This window comes from Leopardus geoffroyi, chromosome D2, assembly GCF_018350155.1.
Source record: "Leopardus geoffroyi isolate Oge1 chromosome D2, O.geoffroyi_Oge1_pat1.0, whole genome shotgun sequence".
In the NCBI taxonomy this organism is placed as follows: domain Eukaryota; kingdom Metazoa; phylum Chordata; class Mammalia; order Carnivora; family Felidae; genus Leopardus; species Leopardus geoffroyi.
The window spans coordinates 53,366,959-53,391,081 of NC_059334.1; the positions used below are offsets into that span (position 1 = coordinate 53,366,959).

Here is a 24,123-nt window from a genome sequence, read left to right on the forward strand (position 1 = left end):
AATAAAGCTTAAGAGACCTGTGGAGTGCAATGAATCATACCAACATTTGCAAAAAGGGAGTACCAGAGGGAGAGGAGGGGAATGGGCAGAAATACTTGAAATAATGGCTGAAAACTTCCCAAATTCGTTGCAACACTTGAATCTGTACATCTAGGAAGCTTAACAAATTCAAACAGGAGAAACTCAGAGATTCACAACGAGAGACATTATATATTCAAACTATCTAAAGCTGAATACAGAATCTTGAAAGTATCAAAGTGTATGTCATCTTCAAGGAAATACAAATCAAAACCACAGAGAGATACCACTTTACATCCAAAAGGATAGCTATAGTAAAAACAAAAAATAACAAGTATTGGTGAAGATGTTCAACGGGAACCTTCATATATTGCTTGTGGGAATGTAAAATGGTTCAGTCATTGTAGAAAAATAATTTCATGGTATCTAAAAAAGTTAAACATAGGGGCGCCTGGGTGGCGCAGTCGGTTAGGCGTCCGACTTCAGCCAGGTCACGATCTCGCGGTCCGTGAGTTCGAGCCCCGCGTCCGGCTCTGGGCTGATGGCTCAGAGCCTGGAGCCTGTTTCCGATTCTGTGTCTCCCTCTCTCTCTGCCCCTCCCCCGTTCATGCTCTGTCTCTCTCTGTCCCAAAAATGAATAAACGTTGAAAAAAAAAAAAATTAAAAAAGTTAAACATAAAATTACTGTATGACCCATAATTCCCTTTCTAGGTACCTATCCAAGAGAAAATCAAAAAATCATCCACTTAAAATACTTGTACATATATGTTCATATCACCACTATCACAATAGTCAAATGTTATAAACAACCTATGTGTCCATCAACATATGAATGGATAAACAAAATGTGGTATATACATACAATGGATTACTACTTGGCCATAGAAATGAATGAAATACTGGTACATGAGACTGTGTGAATAAACCTTGAAAATATAGTGAAAGAAGTCAGATGCAGAAGTTCATATATTGTGTGATTATGATTCCTTTCTACAAAATATCCAGAACAGGTAAGTTCATAGAAACATACTGGTGATTGCCAAGGCTGATTGAGAGGGGAAATGGGAGTGACTAATAAGTATGTAGATTTCTTTTGGGATATTGGAAATATACTGGAACTAGACAGATGTGATGGTTGTGTAATATTGTGAACATATTAAATGCTACTGAGTTATGTACTTTATTTAAAATTTTTTATTTTTTAATGAGACATAATTGGCATATAATAGTTCAATATAATTATTCAATATTTGTATATATTGAGAAATGATAACAGTAAGTCTTAAAATGATTCATTGTATATGATTTTGGCCTAAAAATCCATTCAAAATAGAAGAGGTAATTGAATCATAGTGGCATTAATATTGTAGGTAGAATTAATTAGCAGATGGGAAAAAAAATTCTTAAATGTTACAATCTATTTTAATTTTGTTTCAATTTTTTTGTTATACAATACGTACTTTTTTTAAGTAATTTTATTTATTGTTTAAAAAAAATTTTTTTTAATTGATTGATTTTTTTTTTTTTAATTTTTTTTTTTTCAACGTTTATTTATTTTTGGGACAGAGAGAGACAGAGCATGAACGGGGGAGGGGCAGAGAGAGAGGGAGACACAGAATCGGAAACAGGCTCCAGGCTCTGAGCCATCAGCCCAGAGTCTGACGCGGGGCTCGAACTCACGGAGTGTGAGATCGTGACCTGGCTGAAGTCGGACGCTCAACCGACTGCGCCACCCAGGCGCCCCTAATTTATTTTTTTTTTAATGTTATTTATTTTTGAGAGAGAGAGCATGAGCAGGGGAGGGGCAGAGAGAGAGGGAGACACAGAATCTGAAGCAGGCTCCAGGCTCCGAGCTGTCAGCACACAGCCCGACGCGGGGCTCGAACTCACAGACTGAGATCATGCCCTGAGCTGAAGTCAGATGCTCAATCGACTAAGCCACCAAGGCGCCCCTTATTGTTTAATTTACATACAAGTTAGTTAGCATATGGTGCAACAATGATTTCAGGAGTAGATTCCTTAATGCCCCTTACTCATTTAGACTATCCCTCCTCCCACAAGCCCTCCTGTTCTCTATATTTAAGAGAACTCTCTGTTCTCTATATTTAAGAGTCTTTTATGTTTTGTCCCCCTCCCTGTCTTTATATTATTTTTGCTTCCCTTCCCTTATGCTCATCTGTTTTGTATCTTAAAAGTCCTCATATGAGTGAAGTCATATGATATTTGTCTTTTGCTGACTAATTTTGCTTAACATAATACCCTCCAGTTCCATCCACATAGTTGCAAATGGCAAGATTTCATTCTTTTTGATTGCCGAGTTTAATTTTTTTAATGTTTATTTTTGAGGGAGAGACAGAACATGAGTGGGGGAGGGGCAGAGACAGAGGAAGACACAGAACCTGAAACAGGTTCCAGGCTCAGCTGTCAGCACAGAGCCCAATGCAGGGCTTGAACTTGTGAACCACGAAATCATGACCTGAGCCAAAGTCGGAAGCTTAACTGAATAAGCCACCCAGGTGCCTCTGTTTGTGATTTTTTTTAAAGTTTATTTTGAGAGAGAGAGAAAGTGAGAGTGCATGTGCACAAGTGAGGAAGGGAGGGGCAGAGAGAGGAGAGAGAGAAAGAATCCCAAGCAGGCTCTGCATTGCCAGTGAGAAGCCCAGTGTGGGGCTTGAACTCATGAACCATGAGATCATGACCTGAGCTGAAACCAAGAGTCAGATGCTTAACCAACTGAGCCACACAGGTGCCCCTAAAGGGAGTTTTTAAAAGTGGATGATGGGTTAGAAGAAAATAGCCACACTAGACATAACAAGACAAAAGCACAGAAACAAAAGAAACAGTATGGTGAAAAGATCTAACATACATGTAATTGGAGCCTCCAAAGGAAGAAGAGAGAATGACTCAGGCTCTGTAAATCTCAAGCAGGGTGAATATAAAGTCACACCTAGGTACACCATAGTCAAACAGCTAAAAGCCAACAATAAAGAAAAGTCTTATAAGTAACTAGAAAAAAACAAGACATTACTAGGAAAAACAATTAGGCTGACAGCTGACTTTGCAGTAGAAAGAAAGGAAGCAGACAATGGAATGATAGCTTCAAAGTAATGAATAAGTCAAGTCAGTGGGAATGGTAGAGTAAGGTCCTCTGAAAACAGTCCTCCATAAAAGCAAGGAGACACTGAGAAAATTTGTCAAGAGAAAAATTTTTTAGAATTCTTGTAATAAACCAAAGGCTTGGAATAATCCAAGGAACATTTATTTTTTATTTTTTTAAAGGCTATATTTTGGTTAGAATGATGAGCTTTGTGGGATTTTAACTTGACCTATTCTCATCACTCTCCCCAGCTTCTTATTAGCCTTGAAAACCAACAGTCCCATGATCACAGTGAAAACCAGTAGCCTAGCAGCCACTGACTGGCGTAGAATAGGTTTGGAGCTTCCTGAAAACACCATTCTCAAATAACTGTCATTATTTGACCTATCTGGCAATTCTCTGGAGACCCCCCCTATTCACAGGACTTGTCTTTATTTGACCTGACTCTGACCTTGCTCAGTGAATATAGCCTTTTTCCTGGGGGCATTTGTTGAAAATAAGCAGCAACCATAGTTAACATTGCACCTGTCTGAGTTCGTGATCTTCTACCTTAAGAAAGTGGGGAGCCTGATGCGGGGCTCACATCCATTACCCTGGGATCATGACCTGAACCTAAATCAAGAGTCGGATACTCCACCAACTGAGCCATGCAGATGCCCTTGACAATTTGTCTTTTAATTAGCTTATTTAGAATGCTTACATTTAATTTTATTATTGGTCTTAAATATATAATCTTGCTGGTTGTTTTGTTTGTTTCCTCTGTTCTTTGTTCCTTTTTCCTCTTTTTCTGCCTCTGTTAGAATTGTTTTTATGAATCTATTTTATTGCCATTAAGCTTCTGTTTAGTTGTTGTCCAAAGGTTTGCAATATACATCTTGAATTAATCAGTTTACTTTCAAAAACATTATACTGATGCAAGTATAGTTTAAGAACCAAACAACAGCATACTTTTAATTATTTCTCATCTTTTCTGGTTGTTCCCATTTTATTTTTATATTTGCAATAGAACTACAATGCATTACTACTATATTTTTTTAAATGAGTGTCGTTTATCTTTTAGATAAAAAATAAGAGAAAGAATGTCTTCCTATTTATTTTCATTTTAGCCATTTCCAGAGATGACTTGTTTTTGTAAATCCATTTATTTGTTTACAATGCCATATATATTCCTCTTGCTTAAAGAAATTCCTTGAACATTTCTTATAGTACAGGACTGCTGGTGATGAATTCTGTCAGTTTTTGGTTTCTAAATAATTCTCTGTTTTGTCATTTTTGAAAGATATTTCATTGGGTATAGATTTCTGGGTTGATAGTTATTTTCTTTCAGCGCTTTAAAGATGTCACTCTGTTGTCTTCTGGTTGCAGTTTCTAACAAGAGGGCTGGTAGGTAATTCCTATTTTTGCTTTTCTGCATTTAATGTCTTCTTTCTCTGGATGCCTTCAAAATTTTCTCTAGAATTTTGGCTTTCAGTACTTGTAATGGGGGGAGGGCAGGGAGCTAAGTTGCTGGAGGGCTTTTCTCAATATTTCTGCTCTATTCTCCACTTTCAGCCTTCCCTGTGTGCCTGAGCCATGGAAGAGTCTCTAAGCACATTTTTGCCCTTCTGCCTTGGGAAGGATGCTATGCCTTGATTCCTGGGGTTTGTTGGCTGGGGTGGAGGTTGAGGAGGGTTTTCTGTTGGGCAGGTCCAGCCTTGCTTCTAAGCAGGCCCTGTGTCCCATATCTTAGGGGAGTTGGGCTTTCTCAGTGATCCCGTCCCTCCCTGGGGTCGCCAAACTCTGACCATATCTTTGGCCCTTTCTTTGCAGGGAAGAGTGTCGTGCCCCACCCCTAGGAGTGGATGTTTTCTGTTTGTGTTTGTTTTCACCTTTATCTCAACCACAGTGGTCTTTACCTGTTCCCTAGGAGCCAGGATGGTGCTGCCCTTCTCCCTGTGGCTTTTGTCTATAAGGAAGAAGGGTCTGGGCTCCATGCCTCTCGAGTAGTGAAGGCTCCTCCCTTCCCAGGGCCTGCATCATGGATGTAGGCTGTCTCTGGTCTTCTGCCCAGCCTCCAGACTCTCTTGAGCCCCTGGTAAAGTCTGTGAAGACCCAGCTAGTGGGTGCAAATTCCCACTGTGTCTGCACTTCCTAGAGATTCTATACTTTCTTGTTGGCTCATATTAAGCCTTTGGCAATTTGTTTAAACTTTTAGCTGACTTCTTCTTACATGTTTACATGGTATCTGGTGTCTCCTCCTCACAGGCTCTACCACAGGTCAGCTACTGCTCATCCTTGTCTCTCCTTAGGAAGTTCTGTCTTTCCTGAGAGAACTCAGCTGCCCTGAGACCTTAGCTCTCTGATGTGCTCAAGAAAAGTTGTGTAGTTTATCTCATGTTTTCTTTGACGGATTTCTATGTCTTAGGTGGGAGCAGAATCTGTGTAATCTCGCATTGACATTGTCCAACGTGTCAGACAAATAGTGGACTGAGTTCAAGAGAGATTTCCTTTTCAAAAAAAAATTTTTTTTAACGTTTATTTATTTTTGAGACAGAGAGAGACAGAGCACGAACGGGGGAGGGTCAGAGAGAGGGAGACACAGAATCCGAAACAGGCTCTAGGCTCTGAGCTGTCAGCACAGAGCCCGACGCGGGGCTCAAACTCGCAGACCGCGAAATCATGACCCTAGCTGAAGTCGGCCACTTAACCGACTGAGCCACTCAGGCGCCCCGAGATTTCCTTTTCAAATGTGTGCCTATTTTGTTCCTATTCTATTCTTATTAAACAAAATTGTTGTATGTTTACTTACCATTTCTTTTTGCCCCTTGGCAGCCAAAAATCTTTTCTAGTCTTTCTGGTCACCTTCTATGTCTTCAAAATACTTTCCCAATGTGAACCTGAAGAGACCGAGGAAAATAAGAATTTAATTTGATATCTCCTTAGGTTTAATCTGACCTCCTTATTCAAAAGCTTTTGTTTTGAAGGAAATTTAAAACCTTGTTGCCATACCTAGGCTTGGCATATTGTCTGATGAAGTAAGTGACTTTTGGTCAGCAGGAGTATCAGTAGCAGATGTCCCTTGGGACAATTTCTCCCAAAGAGGAAGAGAAAGAAGAGAAAAACATGAAAACACTTCACAGACATTCTATTAAAAGTATTATTTTAAATGTCTTTTGTTGGGGCGCGTGGGTGGCTCAGTCAGTTAAGCATCCGACTTCAGCTCAGGTCACAATCTCACAGTTCATGGGTTCAAGCCCCACGTCGGGCTCTGTGCTGACAGCTCAGAGGCTGGAACCTACTTCAGATTTTGTCTCCCTCTCTCTCTGCCCCTCCCTTGTTCACACTCTGTCTCTTCTCAAGAATAAACATTAAAGAAAATTTTTAAATGTCTTTTGTTATTTTCTCACTGAATTATATATCACTTGGTTGGATAACTCAAAACTAGGATAGTGAAAACAAAATCAAGCTACCCTTTTAGAATCACTCTGATTTTTCTTTTTATCAATGGGAATAGAATCGATAAGCCTAATAATCTTTTCCTGAATTTTTGGTAACGACAAATAATAGGCCTATTTCTTATCCTTTATGTAAGAAGTGCCTATGACTTATTTTAAAATAAAACATTGGATAATCAAACTATAATTGAAATATTTGAAATATATGGAGCTTGAAATAACAGTGCAATTATTGGGGCGCCTGGGTGGCTCAGCTGATTAAGCATCTGATTCTTGATTTTGGCTCAGGTCATGATCTCAGAGTTCGTGAGATTGAGCTCCACGTGAGACTCAGTGCTGACAGCCCAGAGCCTGCTTGGGATTCTCTCTCCTCTCTCTTTGTCCCCCACTCAAATAAATAAACTTAAAAAAAAATAGTACTTGTATACATTACCATTACTTATCACAGAAAATTCTTGTTTAAGAATCATATCTGAGGAGGGGCACCTGGGTGGCTCAGTCAGTTAAGTGTCTGACTTCAGCTCAGATCATGATCTCATGGTTCATCAGTTTGAGCCCCACATTGGGCTCCGAACTGATGGTGCAGAGCCTGCTTAGGATTCTCTCTCCCTCTCTCTCTGCCTCTTCAGCACTTGCTCTGTCTGTCTCTCTTTCTCTCTCAAAATAAGTAAATCAACTTAAAAAAAAAGAAAAAAAAAAAAAGAATCGTATCTGAGGGGTGCCTAGGTGGCTCAGTCCGTTAAACCTCCAACTCTTGATTTCACCTCAGGTCATGATCTCATGTGAGATGGAGCTCCACGTCGGGCTCTGTGCTGACAGGGCAGAGCCTTCTTGGAGTTCTCTTTCCCTCCCTCTCTGCCCCTCCCCTGCTTGTTCTCTCTATCAAAATAAATAATCATTAAAAAAAAAAGAATCAGGGGCGCCTGGGTGTCTCAGTCGGTTGGGCGTCCGACTTCAGCTCAGGTCATGATCTCACGGTCCGTGAGTTCGAGCCCCGCGTCAGGCTCTGTGCTGACAGCTCAGAGCCTGGAGCCTGCTTCAGATTCTGTGTCTCCCTCTCTCTCTGACCTTCCCCCATTCATGCTCTGTCTCTCTCTGTCTCAAAAATAAATAAACATTAAAAAAAAATTTATAAAAAATAAAAAAAAAAGAATCATAACTGAGATTAAATACTTGCTTTGTTTATTAGCTCTGTGCCTTTGTACAAATTGTTTACTTTCTCTAAGCCTACTTCTCATCTATAAAATGGAGCTATTATCTATCTGCTGGACTATCAAAATGCAGCAAAAGCGTTCTAGACTTTCAGCCTTGGAGGTATAATAAGGTAGAAAACAATGAGAGGATACTCATTTTGTGGCTGGCCTTCTATCACCTCCATGTGTGACATCCTTCTGCTTCTTTTCCACAATCATTGCTCCCAAGACCATGAAAGAGAAGGGTGCCAAACTATGGCTCAGTGCCACGAGCCACCGCGCATAGAAGATGCTGCTTTTCATTCTGACTCCTGTCATTTCACAGCTACTGCCACCACAGAAACTCCATAGCAATTGCTATGATTCCTGCTCTTATCCTCATTCCCTCTGAAAATTCTTTTTCCTTGTTTTCTATTTTTTTAATTTTTTAAAGTTTTTAATTTTAATTCCAGTATAGTTAACATACAGTGCTATATTACTTTCAGGTGTACAATATAGTGATTCAACAATTCTATTCATTATTGTGTGCTCATCATAAGTGTACTCTTTAATCCTCATCACCCCCCCCCCCCCACCTCCCCTCTGGTAACCATCAGTTTGTTCTCTATAATTAAAAGTCTGTTTCTTGGGGCACTTTGGGTGGCTCAATCGGTTGAGCCTCTGACTCACGATTTCTGCTTAGGTCATGATCTCATGGTCATGGGATAGAGCCCCACATCGGGCTTGGCCCTGGACGTGGAGCCTGCTTAGGATCCTCTCTCTTCCTTTCCCTCTGCCCCTCCCCAGTTCATGCTTTCTCTCTCTCTTTTCAAAAAGTCTATTTCTTGGTTTATCTCTCTCTTTTTATTCCCCTTTGCTCATTTGTTTGGTTTCTTTTTTTTTTATTAAAATTAAAAAAAAAAATGTTTTATTTGTTTTTGAGATAGAGCTTGAGCAGGGGAGGGGCAGAGAGAGGGGGACAGAGAATCCAAAGCAGGCTCTGTGCTGACAGCAGAGAGCCCGATGTGGGGCTCAAACTCATAAACCATGAGATCATGACCTAAGCCAGAGTCAGATGCCCAACCAACTGAGCCACTCAGATGCCCCGACTTCTGCCCATTTTTAAATTGGATTACTTAGTTTTTGGGTGTTGAGTTTTATAAGTTCTTTATATATTTTGGATACTAAATCTTTACCGGATACATCATTTTACAAATATCTTCACTCAGGGGCACCTGGGTGGCTCAGTTGGTTATGCACCTGACTCTTGGTTTTGGCTCAGGTCATGATCTTATGGTTTGTGACATCAAGCTCCATGTTGGGCTCTGTACTGGCAGCATGGAGCTTGCTTGTGATTCTCTCTCTCCTTTTCTCTCCTCCTCCCCCTGCTCTCACACACCTGTGTGCACTCTCAAAATAAATAAATAAACATTTAAAAAACATATCTTCAGCCATTCCATAAGTTGCTTTTTAGTTTTGTTATTTCCTTTGCTGTGCAGAAGCTTTTGTAGTCCCAAAAGTTTATTTTTGTTTTTGTCTGATTGCTGTGGCTAGGACTTCCATTACTACATTGGATAAAAGTGGTGAGAGTGAACATCTTTGTCTTGTTCCTAATCTTAGGGGAAATGCTCTCAGTTTTTCCCCATTGAGGATGATGTTAGCTGTGGGTTTTTCATCTAAGGCTTTTATTATGTTGAGGTATGTTTCCTCTAAGCGTACTTTGTTGAGAATTTTTGTCATGAATGGATGTTGTTCTTTGTCAAGTGCTTTTTCTACATCTATTGAAATGATCATATGATTCTTATCCTTTTTCTTTTTGAAGTGATGTATCCTGTTGATACGCGAATATTGAACCATGTTTGCAATATATTACAATAAATTGTACTTGATCATGGTGAATGATATTTTAAATGTATTGTTGAATTTGGTTTGCTGGTATTTTGTTGAGGATTTTTGCATCTATGTTCATCAGGGATGTTTGTGTCTGGCTTCTTTCACATAGCAAAGTGTTTGCAAAGAAACAAAATAAAAAATAAACAAGTGGGACTACATCAAACTAAAAAGCAAAATAAATTATTAACAAAGTGAAAGCACACTTTGTGGAATGGGAAAAGTATGTTTGCAAATCATATATCTGATTAGGGTTAATATCAAAAACATAGAAAGAATTCATACAATTCAATAACAAAACAAATAACCCACTTTAAAAATGAGCAGAGATCCTGAAAAGACATTTCTACAAAGAAGATACATGAAAGGATAACAGTGCATGAGGGGTGCCTGGGTGGCTTAGTTGGTTAAGTGTTTGACTTTTTTTTTTTAATGTTTTTTTTTATTTTTGAGAGATAGAGACACAGAGCATGAGCAGGGGAGGGGCAGAGAGAGAGGAGACAGAGTCCAAATCAGGCTCCAGGCTCTGAACTTTTCAGCACAGACCCCCAACGTGGGGCTTGAGCCCATGAACCATGAGATCATCACCTGAGCTGAAGTCAGATGCTTAACCAACTGAGCCCCCCAGACACCCCAGTAAGTGTCTGACTCTTGATTTCAGCTCAGGTCATGATCTTGCAGATCATTAGTTCAAGCCCTGAGTCCAGCTCTGCTGTGACAGCCTGTAACCTGTTTGAGATTCTCTCCCTCTCTCTACCCCTCTTCCACACACTCTCTCTCTCAAAATAAATAAATAAACTTAAAAAAAAAACCCTCAAAAACCAGTACATGAGAAGGTGCTCAACATCATTAGTCATTAGGAGAATGCAAATTAAAACCACAGTGGGATTATCACCTCATGCCTGTTAGAATGACCATCATAGAAAAGAGAAGAGACAACAAATGTTGGCATAAATATGGAGAAAAGGGAACCCTTGTGCACTGTTGGTGGGAATGCAGATTGGTGCAGCTACTATGGAAAACAGTATGAAGGATCCTTAAAAAATTTAAAATAGAACTACCATATGATCCAGCAATTCCACTTCTGGGATATATCCAAAGATAACAAAAACCCTAACTGAAAAAGATGTCTGCACCCTCATGATGTTCCTAGCAGCATTATTTACAATAGCCAAGACATAGAAACAACTTAAGTGTCCGTAAATGGATGAATATATAAATATATGGAATATTATGCAGCTACCAAAAAAATAAGGAAATCGAGAGGCGCCTGAGTGGCTCAGTCGATTAAGCCTCCGACTTTGGCTCAGGTCATGACCTCGCAGTTCATGGGTTCGAGCCCTGCATCAGGCTCTGTGCTGACAGTTCAGAGCCTGGAGCCTGCTTCAGATTCTGTGTCTCCCTCTCTCTCTGCCTCTCCCCTGCTTGTGCTCTCTCTCTGTCTCTCAAAAATAAACAAATGTTAAAAAAAGGAAATCGTACTTTTGTGACAAGATGAGTGGACCTCGGAGGCATTATGCTAAGTGAAATAAGTCTGACAAGGAAAGAGAAATATTACATGATCCCACTTACATGTTGAATCTAAACAAAAAACCCCAAAAACAACTCTAAGAGAAAGAGATCAGACTTGTGTCTATCAGACGTAGGGGGTGGGGGGAGAGGGAGTTGGAGGAAGATGTTTAAAAGGTACAAAATCCTAGTTATAAGATAAATAAGTACTCGCTGGAACTAGAGTGTATAATGCTAAGAGAAATTAGTCAGAGAAAGACAAATATCATGGCTTCCCTCATATGAGGAATTTAAGATACAAAACAGATGAACATAAGGGAAGGGAAGCAAAAATAATATAAAACAAGGGAGGGGGACAAAACATAAGAGACTCTTAAATACAGAGAACAAACGGAGGATTGCTGGAGGGGTTTTCGGTGGGGGAATTAGCTCAGTGGGCAAGGGGCATTAAGGAGGGCACTTGTTGTGATGAGCACTGGGTATTATATGTAGGGGATGAATCACTGGATTCTACTCCTGAAATCATTATTGCACTATATGCTAACCAACTTGGATGTAAATTAAAAAATAAAATAAATAGGTGCTAGGAATGCAATGTACATCATGATGACTATAGCTAACAATACTGTATGATATAGCAAGTCGTTAAGGGGGTAAATCTTAACAGTTTTCATCACAAGGGGAATATTTTCTTCTTTTCTTTTTATTGTACCTATATGAGAAGATTGATGTTCCCTGAACCTATTGTGGTAACCATTTCACAATATGTGTTTATCAAATCATCATGCTGTATGTCTTAAACTTATACAATCGATGTATGTCAACCGTTTCTCAATAACACTGGTAAAATATCAGTTAATAAAGTCGCATGACAGGGAAAGTGTTTACAAAGGTCATCCGTGTTGCAGCATGTATCACTAGTACTTCATTCATTTTTATTGCCAAACATTATTCCATTGCTAGGATGCACCATGTTTTATTTACCCATTCGTAGGGTGATGGACATTTGGGTTGTTTCCACTTTTTGGGTATTATAATCCCGCTATGAACATTTGTGTACAAGTTTTTGTGCAGACATATATTTTCATTTCTTGGGTATGTGTCTAGGAGTGGAATCACTGGGTCATACGGTAACTTTATTTTTTTAAACTTTTTTTTTGGGTGGCTGTTGGTTTCAGCTCAGGTTGTGATACCAGGGTCCTGGGATTGAGCATTACATGGAGCTCTGCACTGAGCATGGAGCCTGCTTAGGATTCTCTCTCTCTCTCTCTCTCTCTCTCTCTCACAAAAGAAGAAATAATAAAAGATTTATAAACTTTTCAGACACTGTCAGATTGTTTTCCAAAGCAGCTGCTTCATTTTACATTGCCACTAGCAATGTCTGAGGATTCTGCATCTCCACAACCTTGCCAACATTTGCTATTTTTTGATTAAAAAAAAATTATTATAGCTACCCTGGTGAGTATGAAGTAGCACCTTACTGTGGTTTTGATTTGTATATCCCTGATAAGTAGTGACATAGAATAGTTTTTCATGTGCTTATTGGCCATTTGTATATCTTCTTTGGAGAAATGTCTATTCAGATCTTTTGCATTTAAAAAAACGGGGTTATCTTTTTATTATTTTATTATTGAGAGCTTCATCACTTTTTTAACTGAGCAAATAAACAGCATAAGCTTCATCAAACCGTTCTTGATCAGTACATCCACATTACAGTGCTAAGTACGGTATAATATGTGAAATATAGACATCACTGGGTCGATATCATGGTGATTACTGCCCATGTGTTCCAGAGCTCTGATCCCATCCATGATGCAGATGAGACATTTGTATCTAATAACATTAGTATTCTGCAAGTTAGTAAAGCCTTAAAACACTAAGTAATTAGATTTTGTCAAGTTTTAATTAAATGTAATAATACAATGATTTGATATGTGATTTAATAAATGATTTAGTCATCCCAGCACTTGAAGGTAATAAAACTTTCAGTGTAAGTAAAAATAGAACCAAATTGTGGCTCATTCAGTTATGCATCTGACTCTTGATTTCGGCTCAGGTCATAATCTCACAGTTTATGGGATCAAGCCCCATGGTTGGGTTCCATGCTGATAGCAGGGAATCTGCTCGAGATCCTCTCACTCCCTCTCTCTCAGTTCTTCCTCCCCACCCCCAAATAAATGAACAAACTTAAAAAGGGGACCAAATTGCTATCATAAAATCCATAGATGCTTTCAAGCTGTAGCTAATTTGAAGTTTGACCTCTATGTGTAATTATTGAAAATAAGTTGCACTTGCTTATTTGTAAAGTTTATTTCTCTTAATTCACTTACTAAATATCTGTTAAAAACAAAAGAAGTTGGAAAAAAGAATTACCTAAGTTTTTACTAGATAAATTAGAGGTGAGACCCACCTTCCCTTCCTACGAAGTTTGGTCTCTTTTGTAATAGCAGTGACTAAAATAAATGGTGCCAAATTTTTGGAGAGGGTCTTGTTTAATTCAGAATATAATTAAAATCTCATGTAGCTTTATTGGTTTTAGTATCCAGCAGAGAAAAAATATTGAAACTCCAAGAGATTTTGAATTAAATAGCTATAACAGTTTTGTTTTATTAGTTCTGACTGTGTGAAAAAAAAATTATAAGGACAACTTCGGAAAAATCTAGTTCTTTTAGAGCCCCAAATGACTTTTAAAACAATAAAACAAACTATAAAACCTACACAAGTGATATTAAAAATTATGTAGTTCAATAAATGTGACATTCACAAATGTGGTTGTAATTTTTTTTTTTTTTTTAACCGTAGCAAAATGAACATGGATCTGACGACTGGATTTAGAAGAGGCAGTGTTATATAGCTCAACAGAATTAAGTGCTTCAATTTGCTGGTGAGCATTATGTAGCGGAGTTGGAATGTTATATCAATGCCTTTTAAGATCTCCATCTACCTCACAGGGTCTGTGGCTAAATCAAAGAAAGGGATGATGCTTCCTCTTCCTATAGCAGTGATTATTTTCCTAGCATGTTAGTATTTATTTTTGGAAGGTTTGTAGATTTACATCGTTTTGGCTGGCTGCTAAGTCACGCACAGAATAAACTATAAACTCATACAATTTTTGAAGATGGAGAATGACGGCTGGCTAGTGATTTACTGTAAAGGCATTGCATAAATTAGAGTAATCATCTCAATTGCTTGCTGGGTGGAAGGGGCAGGAAAAGAAAAACAAAGACAAGGGAGAAATATGTTGTGAGTAGACAATAATCAGTTACCTGGTTAGTTCTTTGGGGTCCCAATCTTTGAAGACCCAAACATAACTTTTGAAGGCACCCTTGAGCTTCAGCTAATAATTGTCCTTTCTTTGTCCCCAAATCCTGTCTCTGTCCTTGGTACACAGAAGAGCACACTTGCCTGAATTCTCCATCAAGCCATGCGGTGAGAATAATAACTGGGGGAAGGGGCACAACATCCGAACGGACCACAGAGGGACCGATGATTCTCAAACAGCCCTCCATGGATAGTTTCCAGGGGCAACTTGTATGCAGACTTAACAAACAATTTAAATAATTTTTACCTTCAAAAAATGAGACTGCTTTCATTTTTTAACATCTGAAATCATACTTTAAAAAGTTTTATATTGGAAACTTTCAAATCTACAGAGAAGCTGAAACTAGTTCAATGGACATTAGTATAAGCTTCAACTAAATTCACCAATGAAGAACTTTCTACTTTGCTTTATCACCCTGTTTATCTATACGTGTGTGTATGTGCATGTATGTTTTGGGTATATTGAACTACTTGAAAGTTGCAGATGTCATGACCCTTCACACCTAAATACTTTAGCCTGCCCCTCCCAAGAATAAGGATATTTTACCCACAATACCAATATCACACATAACACAATAAACATTAATTTACTAATGTCATCTAGTGTACAATTCATTTTCGCTTTTTCCCTATTGCTCCCAAAATGTCTTTTATAGCCTTTCCCCCCTTTAATCTAGGATCCAATCAATTGGTGTGATACCCTGAGATGTAAAAATCCTCATTCTCCATGATGTTTCACTCCATGGCTCTGGTCCAAAGATGATATTTCTTTCTTTTAGTTTTATTTATTTACTTTGAGAGATGATACTTTTTTTTTAAGTTTTGTTTATTTGAGAGAGAGCAAGCATGCCCATGAGTGGGGGAGAGACAGAGAGGAGAGAGAGAGTCCCAAGCAGGTGCCACACTGTCAGCACCAAGCTTAGAGCTCAAGGTGGGCTTGATCCCCAGCAACTGTGAGGTTGTGACCTGAGCTGAAATCCACAGTGGATCTAACCCACTGAACCACCCAGGCATCCCTAAAGATGATTCTTTCTTGAATGAATGATTACATGTTTGATTTTATCAAGCTTTTTGTTTTACATTTCTTAGCTGGCATCCTTTCAGCTTTATCATTCACCATCCCTCTCTCTCTGAGAATCACTACAGAGAGTGATACTTTGAACTGTTATATTCAATGTGTTATAATCCAAAATGTGTTTTTGATGCTTAAACCACCCCAAATTTGGCCAATGGGAGACTCATCAAGGCGGTCTGTCTCCTTTCTGTGGTTTCTAGCACAAGGTGCCTTGGGCTTACCTTGTACTTTTCCTGCCCCAGACCTAGAATCAGCCATTTCTTCAAGGATCTACTTATTCTGTGAATAGGTCACACATCCACATGGTTCAGTTCTCCCAATATTCCAAGTATATAGCATGTTCTTCCTTCAAATCCACCTCTCTCTTCCTAGACAGCTGATGTTACTAGTTTTTTGTGTATTCTCCCAGAGATAGTTCACATACTAGAGCAAAGGCACAGATAAATATCCTTGCCCTCTCCTAATGTTTTAACTCAAATGATAGCATGTTACGCTCACTGGGTCTGTCTGTGCTTGTAGCTTTTGCCTGTCATCAGATTCTCAAAGTTGCCTATGACTCCACCCCCAAAAGATTAGGAGCCTTTAGGCTAAGTTCCAAATGTTTCAGAAAAGCTCAGGGAAAATGACTTGACCAAAGTTTCATTGACCACACTCACATGCTACTCCTTCAACTTGGAATATTCGTCCCTCCCCAGGTTCTTTGACAACTACTCACTTTGCAAACATCACTTCCTTGGAGAACACTCTCCTTCCCTTAACAAACCCCCTCCCCCAACTAGGTGATGTCCCTCGGTTGTAAGGTTTCAGATCACTATGTACTTCTCCTTCCTAGCACACACATAAGCCATTGCATTAAAGTTTGTTTCTCGCCTCCGTCAGACAGGCGAAACTACAGGACAGAAACTACATCTGTCTTGTTCACTGCTGACACACACTAATTGCTCAACAGAAATGTGCGCAGTGAAACTCGAACTCGGCTCAACCAGACGCCAATCCACTCTGCCTTAGTCTGCCACCCCGCTGTAGTCGGAAAATAGTTCCAAGATGTAAATAAAAAATCTCAACAGAAAAAGCTGGGCAATCTGCATCTCCACGATTAACTGAGGACCTTAGCAGAAACTGCTCACCGCGAGGTGTGACGACCGCAGGAGGGCGTCAATCAAGAAAATGCCCCCTTGCCCCGCAGGCGAGTGGAGCTGCACAGAGCCGAGGCCACAAGGGGTAGAGCCACAGATTCAATAGAAAACACGTGCAAAACTGGAAAGCAGTGCTGCGCGCAGCTGCGACCCCAGGACCCGGGGATAGGGGACACAGAGCAACCCCACTGGATCGGAGAAGACTGCACAAATTCTACCTGGCGCCGTAAGACCCAGGCCTTCCCTTGATTCCTCCCCGAAGCGGCTTCTGCGAGCGTCCTCACGGAAGTGGCTGAGTGCGGGGGCCCACAAATGAAAGGGGCTGGAGCCGCCACGAGCCCGGAGCCCCTGAAGTCTAGTCGTCCTTACCCCAAGTAGGACGCAGCTAAGGGCTGGATTTCTGTCCTTGGGGCTGCCCCAGGAATTCAGGGCACTCTCCCAATACGTGCTCCGGAGACGCCCCGGGCAACAGCCAGTGCCACCGTTACTCCAGCGAGCGCGCCGACGGGGACAGTACTCTCAGGCCTGCGAAGGCGCGGCTCTGCCAGCGGCCTCTACGCCTGCCAGGCTCGAGTCCAGCTGCTCCGTGCCTGGGACAGGCCCCTGTCACCCTGGGCCCGGTCCTGGACCAGTGCCCCCCGAGTTTCGGCAGAATTGCCTCCCGACAGGGGCTGGGACCACTTGGGTCCGTGTGTTCCAGGCGCTATTTTCCTCGTGTCTTCCCACGACGGACATGGCCCTGGGCTTCCTTCGAGTGCTTCCCGGACCAGGGTGCCTGGAACCCCGAGCGACGGCGGCGGCCAGCCGGGCACCGGGGCGCAGGGTCCTAAAAGGCTGCAAGCGAGCGCGTCCCGGGGGGCGGGGAGCTCGGCCGGCGGGGGCGGGCCAAGGGTGGGGGCGGGAGGCGGCTCCCGGGGCTCCGCGCCATTGGCCGCAGGGCCGGGCGGCAGGAAGGGGCCAGAGAGCGCGGCCCCACCCCGTGGGCGGCAGAGCCTATCGCCGGGAGCGCGGAGCGCGGATAAATGTAGCGCCGCGGCGCGGGCCGCCAGCTCTCCGAGGGGCCGGAGCGCAGCGGAGCCATGCAGTACCCACACCCCGGGCCGGCGGCGGCGGGTGCCGTGGGGGTGCCGCTGTACGCGCCCACGCCGCTGCTGCAGCCGGCGCACCCGACGCCGTTCTACATCGAGGACATCCTGGGTCGCGGGCCCGCTGCGCCCACCCCCGCCCCCACGCTGCCGTCCCCCAACTCCTCTTTCACCAGCCTCGTGTCCTCCTACCGGACCCCGGTGTACGAGCCCACGCCGATCCACCCCGCCTTCTCGCACCACTCCGCTGCCGCGCTGGCCGCCGCCTACGGATCCAGCGGCTTCGGGGGCCCTCTGTACCCCTTCCCGCGGACGGTGAACGACTACACGCACGCCCTGTTCCGCCACGACCCCCTGGGTAAGGCGGCCCGGGTCATGGCGGGGCCGAGCCGCGGCGGCGGCGAGGAAGGCGCCACCCGGCAGGTGGCAGCGTCCAGGAGGCGGCGGGGGCGGAGTGGGAGGCAATAGAAAGTTGTGGCAAAAGCGATCGAAAAGCGGCTCTCGGGCGCGCGCGGGGACAGGAGGCGCGGGCCCCCCCAGTGGCGCGCGGCCGGGCTGACCGCACCATGACTCAGATTGGTTTTCCTGCACCTTGCAGGCGTCGGGGCGCGCGGGCCCGGGCGAGACCTCTGGCGCTGCCACGGGGGCTTGTGGCCGAAGGCAGTCTTGGGGCGCGTGTGTCGCTCGGGGTGGGGTCCCCTTAGCTGGAGGGACCGGGAAGGGAGTGCCAAGGCGCCCCGGGCGGGCCCTATGGGGCAGGGATAGCTGCCGGGCCCGGGTGGTTACGAGGCTGGACCTGGTTCAACAAGCTTGTGCAGTGAAAGAGCCTGACCCTTTCCGTTCATACAGGAAATCTTGAGTTCTCGATAGGAGTAAATCTGGTTTCAGAAGCTGTTAAGTGTTTTCCTGGCTGCATGAAGCAGACCCTTCCCCCGGAGTAGTGCACGCTGCTGATTATTTTATCGACATCCTCAATACAGACAAATTCAGGAAACACTCGACTTCTGATAGCCGGGATCCGTTTTTCTGATATTGTTCATTTCCTCTGTGTGGGATGTGACTTTATGGCAGCTAAAATAACCAGTTGCTTCCTTTTTTTTTTTCCCCGAGGCTGTTTTGCACTAGTCTGAAGCCTGACGTAAGCAAAATCTGGAAAAAAAAAAAACAAAAAACCAAACCAACAATGCCAGCTTTCAGTGTTTGGGGGCAGGCCTGCAGACCCACGGACAGACGGACGGACTGACTGACAGGTCTTTGGAGTAGGAAAGGCAGTGAGGACACCTAGGGCATATGGTATTTTCGGGGCTTGTCCCCCTCAGTGCGCGGCCTAAGAAATAAGCCAACGGTGAGCCGCACTCCGGGTGGCCTTTGGCGTCTTTGGCATCTGAAGCCCAGGGGGAAATAAAGAAAGGGGGGGGGGGTCCTTGCCTTGGGCCACCAGGGTTTTAAATTTTCTCTCAGCTATTGGCAGCTTCTGTAGGGACCCTAGAGACAGACTAGCATTTTCATTAATTAACATTTTAATGACCTCATGTTTATGAAGCGGCATCTAGCACAGCTCTCCACCCCCCTTTCTCATCGTTAGACAGATTTGGAGGGGATTATATTTTAGTTCTTTATTTAAAAAAATATTTTACTGTATTTTTGATTCCAGCCTCGAGGGTTTGGTGCGGGCGGTGACCCCCGGCGTGACTGTCTTCGCCTGCTGGGGCCAGAGCGGGACCCTCAGCCGGGCACGGCCTGGGGTGAACGTTTTCACAGAGCGCGCCCTGGGTTTCCTTGGGTTACTGCTGGGACCGCGCAGGAGGAAGCAAAGGGTTTTTCGAGATAGACCAACAGGAAACACATTGACGGAAATGTTGCCATAGCCCACGGGGTAGCTTTAACTGGCCGCCCCCGCCGCCGGGTGTGAAATCAGAGGAGGCCGCTGCTCCCTGGAGCTAGGATTGGAAGCTCCAGGAACGGCCTAGAGTCGGCGCCTGGCCCGAGGGCTTCCCAAGCAGGCTCCTGCCCGCGGCCCCGGGCCGGAACGCCTTGGGTAGTGTAACAGCCCGGTTCCTTCCCAACACTGACAGACTCTGGGTATTTGGAAAGTGCGGCTCACCAAGTGAGAGGGCCTAGAAGTGAGAAGAGTTGTGTATAAATTCCAGAGCGACTCGTTCAAGAGCGTTTATTTTTAAGCTCAATTTATAGTGGGTGTTCTTTTGGGGGTCAAAAGATTTGCGCTTGAATCCAGCTATGGGTGTGATGGCCGTTTGTGTCTGTGAGTGTACAAGGGTCGTCTGCGTGCATATGCAGCGTATGTGTGTGTGACTTTGCGTGTTTCTGTCTCTGGGTATGTATGTGTCTTGGTGGGCACGTACTGGGTCCTTGGGTGGGTGGGCATATGTGAACATGTCTGGTTGAGTGTCCTCCTGCATCCCCTACTCCCCTTTGTCACTCCCAGGGCCTGGCCGCTCCAGGGCTGTCACCCACTAACCCTAGGCTCTCTTGCTCTCTCGCTTCCCCTAGGCAAACCTCTGCTCTGGAGCCCTTTCTTGCAGAGGCCTCTGCATAAAAGGAAAGGTGGCCAGGTGAGGTTCTCCAACGACCAGACCATCGAGTTGGAGAAGAAGTTTGAGACCCAGAAATACCTCTCTCCGCCGGAGAGGAAGCGTCTGGCCAAGATGCTGCAGCTCAGCGAGAGACAGGTGAGCGCGCCTGTGGGCTCGGGGCCGATTCCTGGGCCGGGGGTCGCGGGCGGAAGACAGACTTGGAGCCACCTTGCGCTCTGGCGGGTCTCATCGCGCTATCTAACGCCAGGAGCGCTGATCTGCTCGACAGCCGCGGATCAGCTTCTCCATTATCCCCCCAGCCGCCTTGGGTTCGTGGCAAGTTTTCTTTCTGTCTTTCCTGTAGGTCAAAACCTGGTTCCAGAATCGTCGCGCTAAATGGAGACGACTAAAACAGGTATCGACATGGTTGTGTTTCTATGGAAATAAATATTTTTATCATGTTATCTCAATGCGAAGCCTGTTATGGGTTGTATGCAAAAGTCATTTGAGAGACTATTTAACCTCTTCACCTTGATTAAAAAGGCAAATAGTCTTGCTGAAATTCAGGATGAGTTGCTCAGGTGGCAGTAATGCTAAAAGCACCTAATGCAGTTCCTATATCAATTATGCTTGGGTTTTCACACACTGGCTAGTAAAACTCCGGGCTAATTGTTTTATAAACCCCATATGTTGTTTATCTAATTAACGCAGGAAAGATAAAGTAATTGACAGTAAATGACTTAAGCAGTTATCTTTGGGAGAAAATTGTTTCTTTTATTTACACAGCCATAATAAAACCAGGCAGAGCTCAAGGGTAAATATAAGGAAATAAACACCTTTCAGTCTTGTTTGCACTGTTTTTAGAAGAATTAAATATCAAAGAGTTTAAAATTATTTCCCACCTAATGCCAGCTCTTAAAATGAATATAAGACATGTAAGAGAATATACAAGCCGAAACTTACTAACGGTCTTTTTTTTCCAATGACCTTGTTACGCAATATGCGATAAAAAGTAAAGGCTAATTCAGTTTTTGAAAAACCTCTATTGACTTAAAGCTAAAGATTTGTTTTTGATGTTCTAATCTGCAGGTCTTCTCCATAGTTATCTGACAATTGCTGTATTGTTCATTTGTTAGTGTATGTACAGTTTAGAATAAATAAAATATTTTTGAAACAGTAATACGAGTGGGGAAATTGAAAGCAGTGTACATTTTTAAATTTAGCAATCATAACTTTTTCATTAAAAATCAGATGGTGTCACAACACTTTGAAACAGAAAATATCCCATAATTTCATTATTCTAACATGATTTAAAAATTTGCAGATTCCCTCTCAATCTCTGACCCTGTGCATCTGTTTGTTACTTAGTTGCAAGCCTGGTGAATATATTATTCTATAGTCTTGCTTAAAAAAAACCATAGCAATATATCATAATATTTCTTTGTAGTGTTTATGTCTATTTTAGACAAACAGGATTAAGAATTCACTCACTTATTTGGTTCTTGGTCAAAGATTTGACTGCAGTTTACCAGGAATTTTTAAAATAGCGGTTCCTATGTAATGTGTGGGAATATATATTCCAGAAATTTTCTCCAGGTTTTAAGTAAATTGCAGTGAATTGTCTCCCTTTGCAGTTGGCAACATTCTTTCAGTTTTGCATTTTTACCTTTGCCATGATTTTGTAAGTTGCTCCGTATCATTTATAAGTTTATAAATTTAGTCCAGAAAATGGAGGAAAAAGGATTCAATCTAATGATTTTGAAACTTTCTCCTGAATTCACTACATAGCATTCATAGTTTTTAAATGGCTGAGAGACCCTGTTAATTGGCAAGGTTTAAAAATACTTGAAGAATGAAGATAGTGTGTATCTGTAGTAATCTGATTTCCCTTCTCCCTTAAACTCTTAGAGCCTTGAGACCATGAGTCTGGGCTGGAGCTAAGTGTTCATTTGACACAACCCATTTAGTTATATTTGTGACTGCTTGTTCTTTTCTCACAAGAGCATGATCTTTCTCTGATGTGACAGGCACTTTTATTCTAAAGTGAGACAGAAGCACAAATATGTGTTTTCTGAATAAAAAGATTATAGCTGACAGCAATAAACTAAACATTTTAAAGACGATAAAGAATGAAAACACATTCTGATCTACGTCTCTTATGCCTCCATATTTCACGAGCCTACCAATTTCACTTTCATTCCTTTCATCCAGGAAAACCCTCAAAGCAATAAAAAAGAAGAACTGGAAAGTTTGGACAATCCTTGTGACCAAAGGCAAGACTTGACCAGTGAGCAGAATAAAGGTGTTCTAGATAGCTCTCAGTGTTCGCCCTCCCCTGCCTCCCAGGAAGACCTTGAGTCAGAGATTTCAGAGGATTCTGATCAGGAAGTGGACATTGAGGGCGATAAAGGCTATTTTAATGCTGGATGATGACCGTAGACATTGGCATGTTCGGAAAACTGGATTTGGGAATAACATTTGCTACAGAGAATCTCCATAGGCGATACTGGAAAACTCTGAGAAAGGGAATCAATTTCCTGGTATTCTGGAAACCTAAAATATTTGGTGCACTGGCTAAACAGCAAACTTACACTGAAACCTTAATTTTGACTTAAATGGTTTATGTACTGATTTTAGGTTGAATGATGAAGGGACTCTTCACTGCTTAGATTCACCCCCTTTGTAAAAAGGAAATTGGTTTTTCTATTTATAAAAAGTAATTTTTGAATTTTTTGTTAAATTTGTAAGTTATAACTTTAAAGATTTTAATAAGATCTTCTTGAATGATGTTTGTACAATCTGTATCTACATCCTACTTAATGGAAAAGCAGAAGGGCATCCCAGATCCAGAGGTATGCCTTGGAAAAGGGGCCCACATTTCAGGCAGCCTTGGAATATTTTTAAAGGAAATGTTCTTTACTTTTATATTACATTCTTATACTGCTGCCTTAAATCCAAAGTGATCTCAGAGCTTCTGTCTCGGGGATGTGTGTGTTCTTTTTGTCAAAGAGAAATAGTTGATAAGAATCTTAAATGCTTGTTTTGCACTGTCACTAAGTACCTATATGACCAAGGTGTTAAAGGAATAGTACAGTACAAATCAAGCAGACAAACTGACTCGTCGGTGACTAAAATTAATCACAGACGAACTAGAAGTAGCAAGTTGATTAACTGTAAGTAGACTGTAGATATTGTGTTTTATATCAAACAGTGTTTATAATGTGTGTATATATAATTTTTTCGCTGTAAAAAAAAAAAAGGCCAAAACGGTGGTGGTGGTGGTGGTGTTGTTTTTTTTAAATGAGTAACTTGTGTATAAAATAAACCCATCGGTGGGACGACTGATCTAGTCGGACCTCTCTTACTTCCAGGGAAACAAACGCAAGCGCCTCGCGGGGCTGGGCGCGGGGCTGCGCGAGGCAGCGGGTGGGTGGGCTGCTGGAAACAGATTTGGGCCTTTCCCCAAGGAAGGGGGAGGGCGGGGGGAGGGGCTCGGTGTGCGTGCGTCGCCGCAGGGGGAGGCTCCCGCCCGCGGACCCCCGAGCGCTGCAGGTGGGAAACCCCGGCGTGCCGGGTGGCGGGAAGAGCGAGGGCCGAGGTCCGCCGCGCGGCTGAGCGCGGGGCCGCCGCCGAACCCCATTGATTCGCCTTGGCTCCCAGCCTGGCCCGGGCCACCGTCCTTGACCCGTGTGAGTCAACACTGCGTCATCCCGAGGCGGCCGAGCCAGGGTAAGGGGGGTCCGCGGAGGGGGAGGGAGGACCTGGCGGGCAAGGGCAGGGAGGTAGTTTGCGCCGAGACTTCGGGTCTCAAGCTTCAGCGAGCTTCAGGAGCACCTGCAGACTTCTTGATAC

The 24,123-nt window shown here is 42.9% G+C and overlaps 1 protein-coding gene and 1 long non-coding RNA gene across 2 annotated transcripts in view; one reads left to right on the plus strand and one right to left on the minus strand.

Moving 5' to 3' along the window:
* LOC123576830 overlaps positions 1-17,517 on the minus strand; it is a 40,396-nt gene extending 22,879 nt beyond the window's left edge. Inside the window, exons 1-2 of the long non-coding RNA XR_006701603.1 lie at positions 16,871-17,517; positions 5,904-5,991 (exon numbers count right to left, since the gene is read on the minus strand). This is a non-coding gene — a long non-coding RNA (uncharacterized LOC123576830). The remainder of the gene's footprint in view (positions 1-5,903; positions 5,992-16,870) is intronic.
* Positions 17,518-17,575: 58 nt separating this feature from the next.
* On the plus strand, positions 17,576-23,613 carry HHEX (hematopoietically expressed homeobox). The gene is made up of 4 exons (XM_045438223.1): positions 17,576-18,095; positions 20,249-20,427; positions 20,636-20,686; positions 22,483-23,613. Exons 1-4 carry the CDS (start codon positions 17,732-17,734, stop codon positions 22,699-22,701), a joined length of 813 nt encoding a protein of 270 aa, XP_045294179.1. The 5' UTR covers positions 17,576-17,731; the 3' UTR covers positions 22,702-23,613.
* Positions 23,614-24,123: the final 510 nt, after the last annotated feature.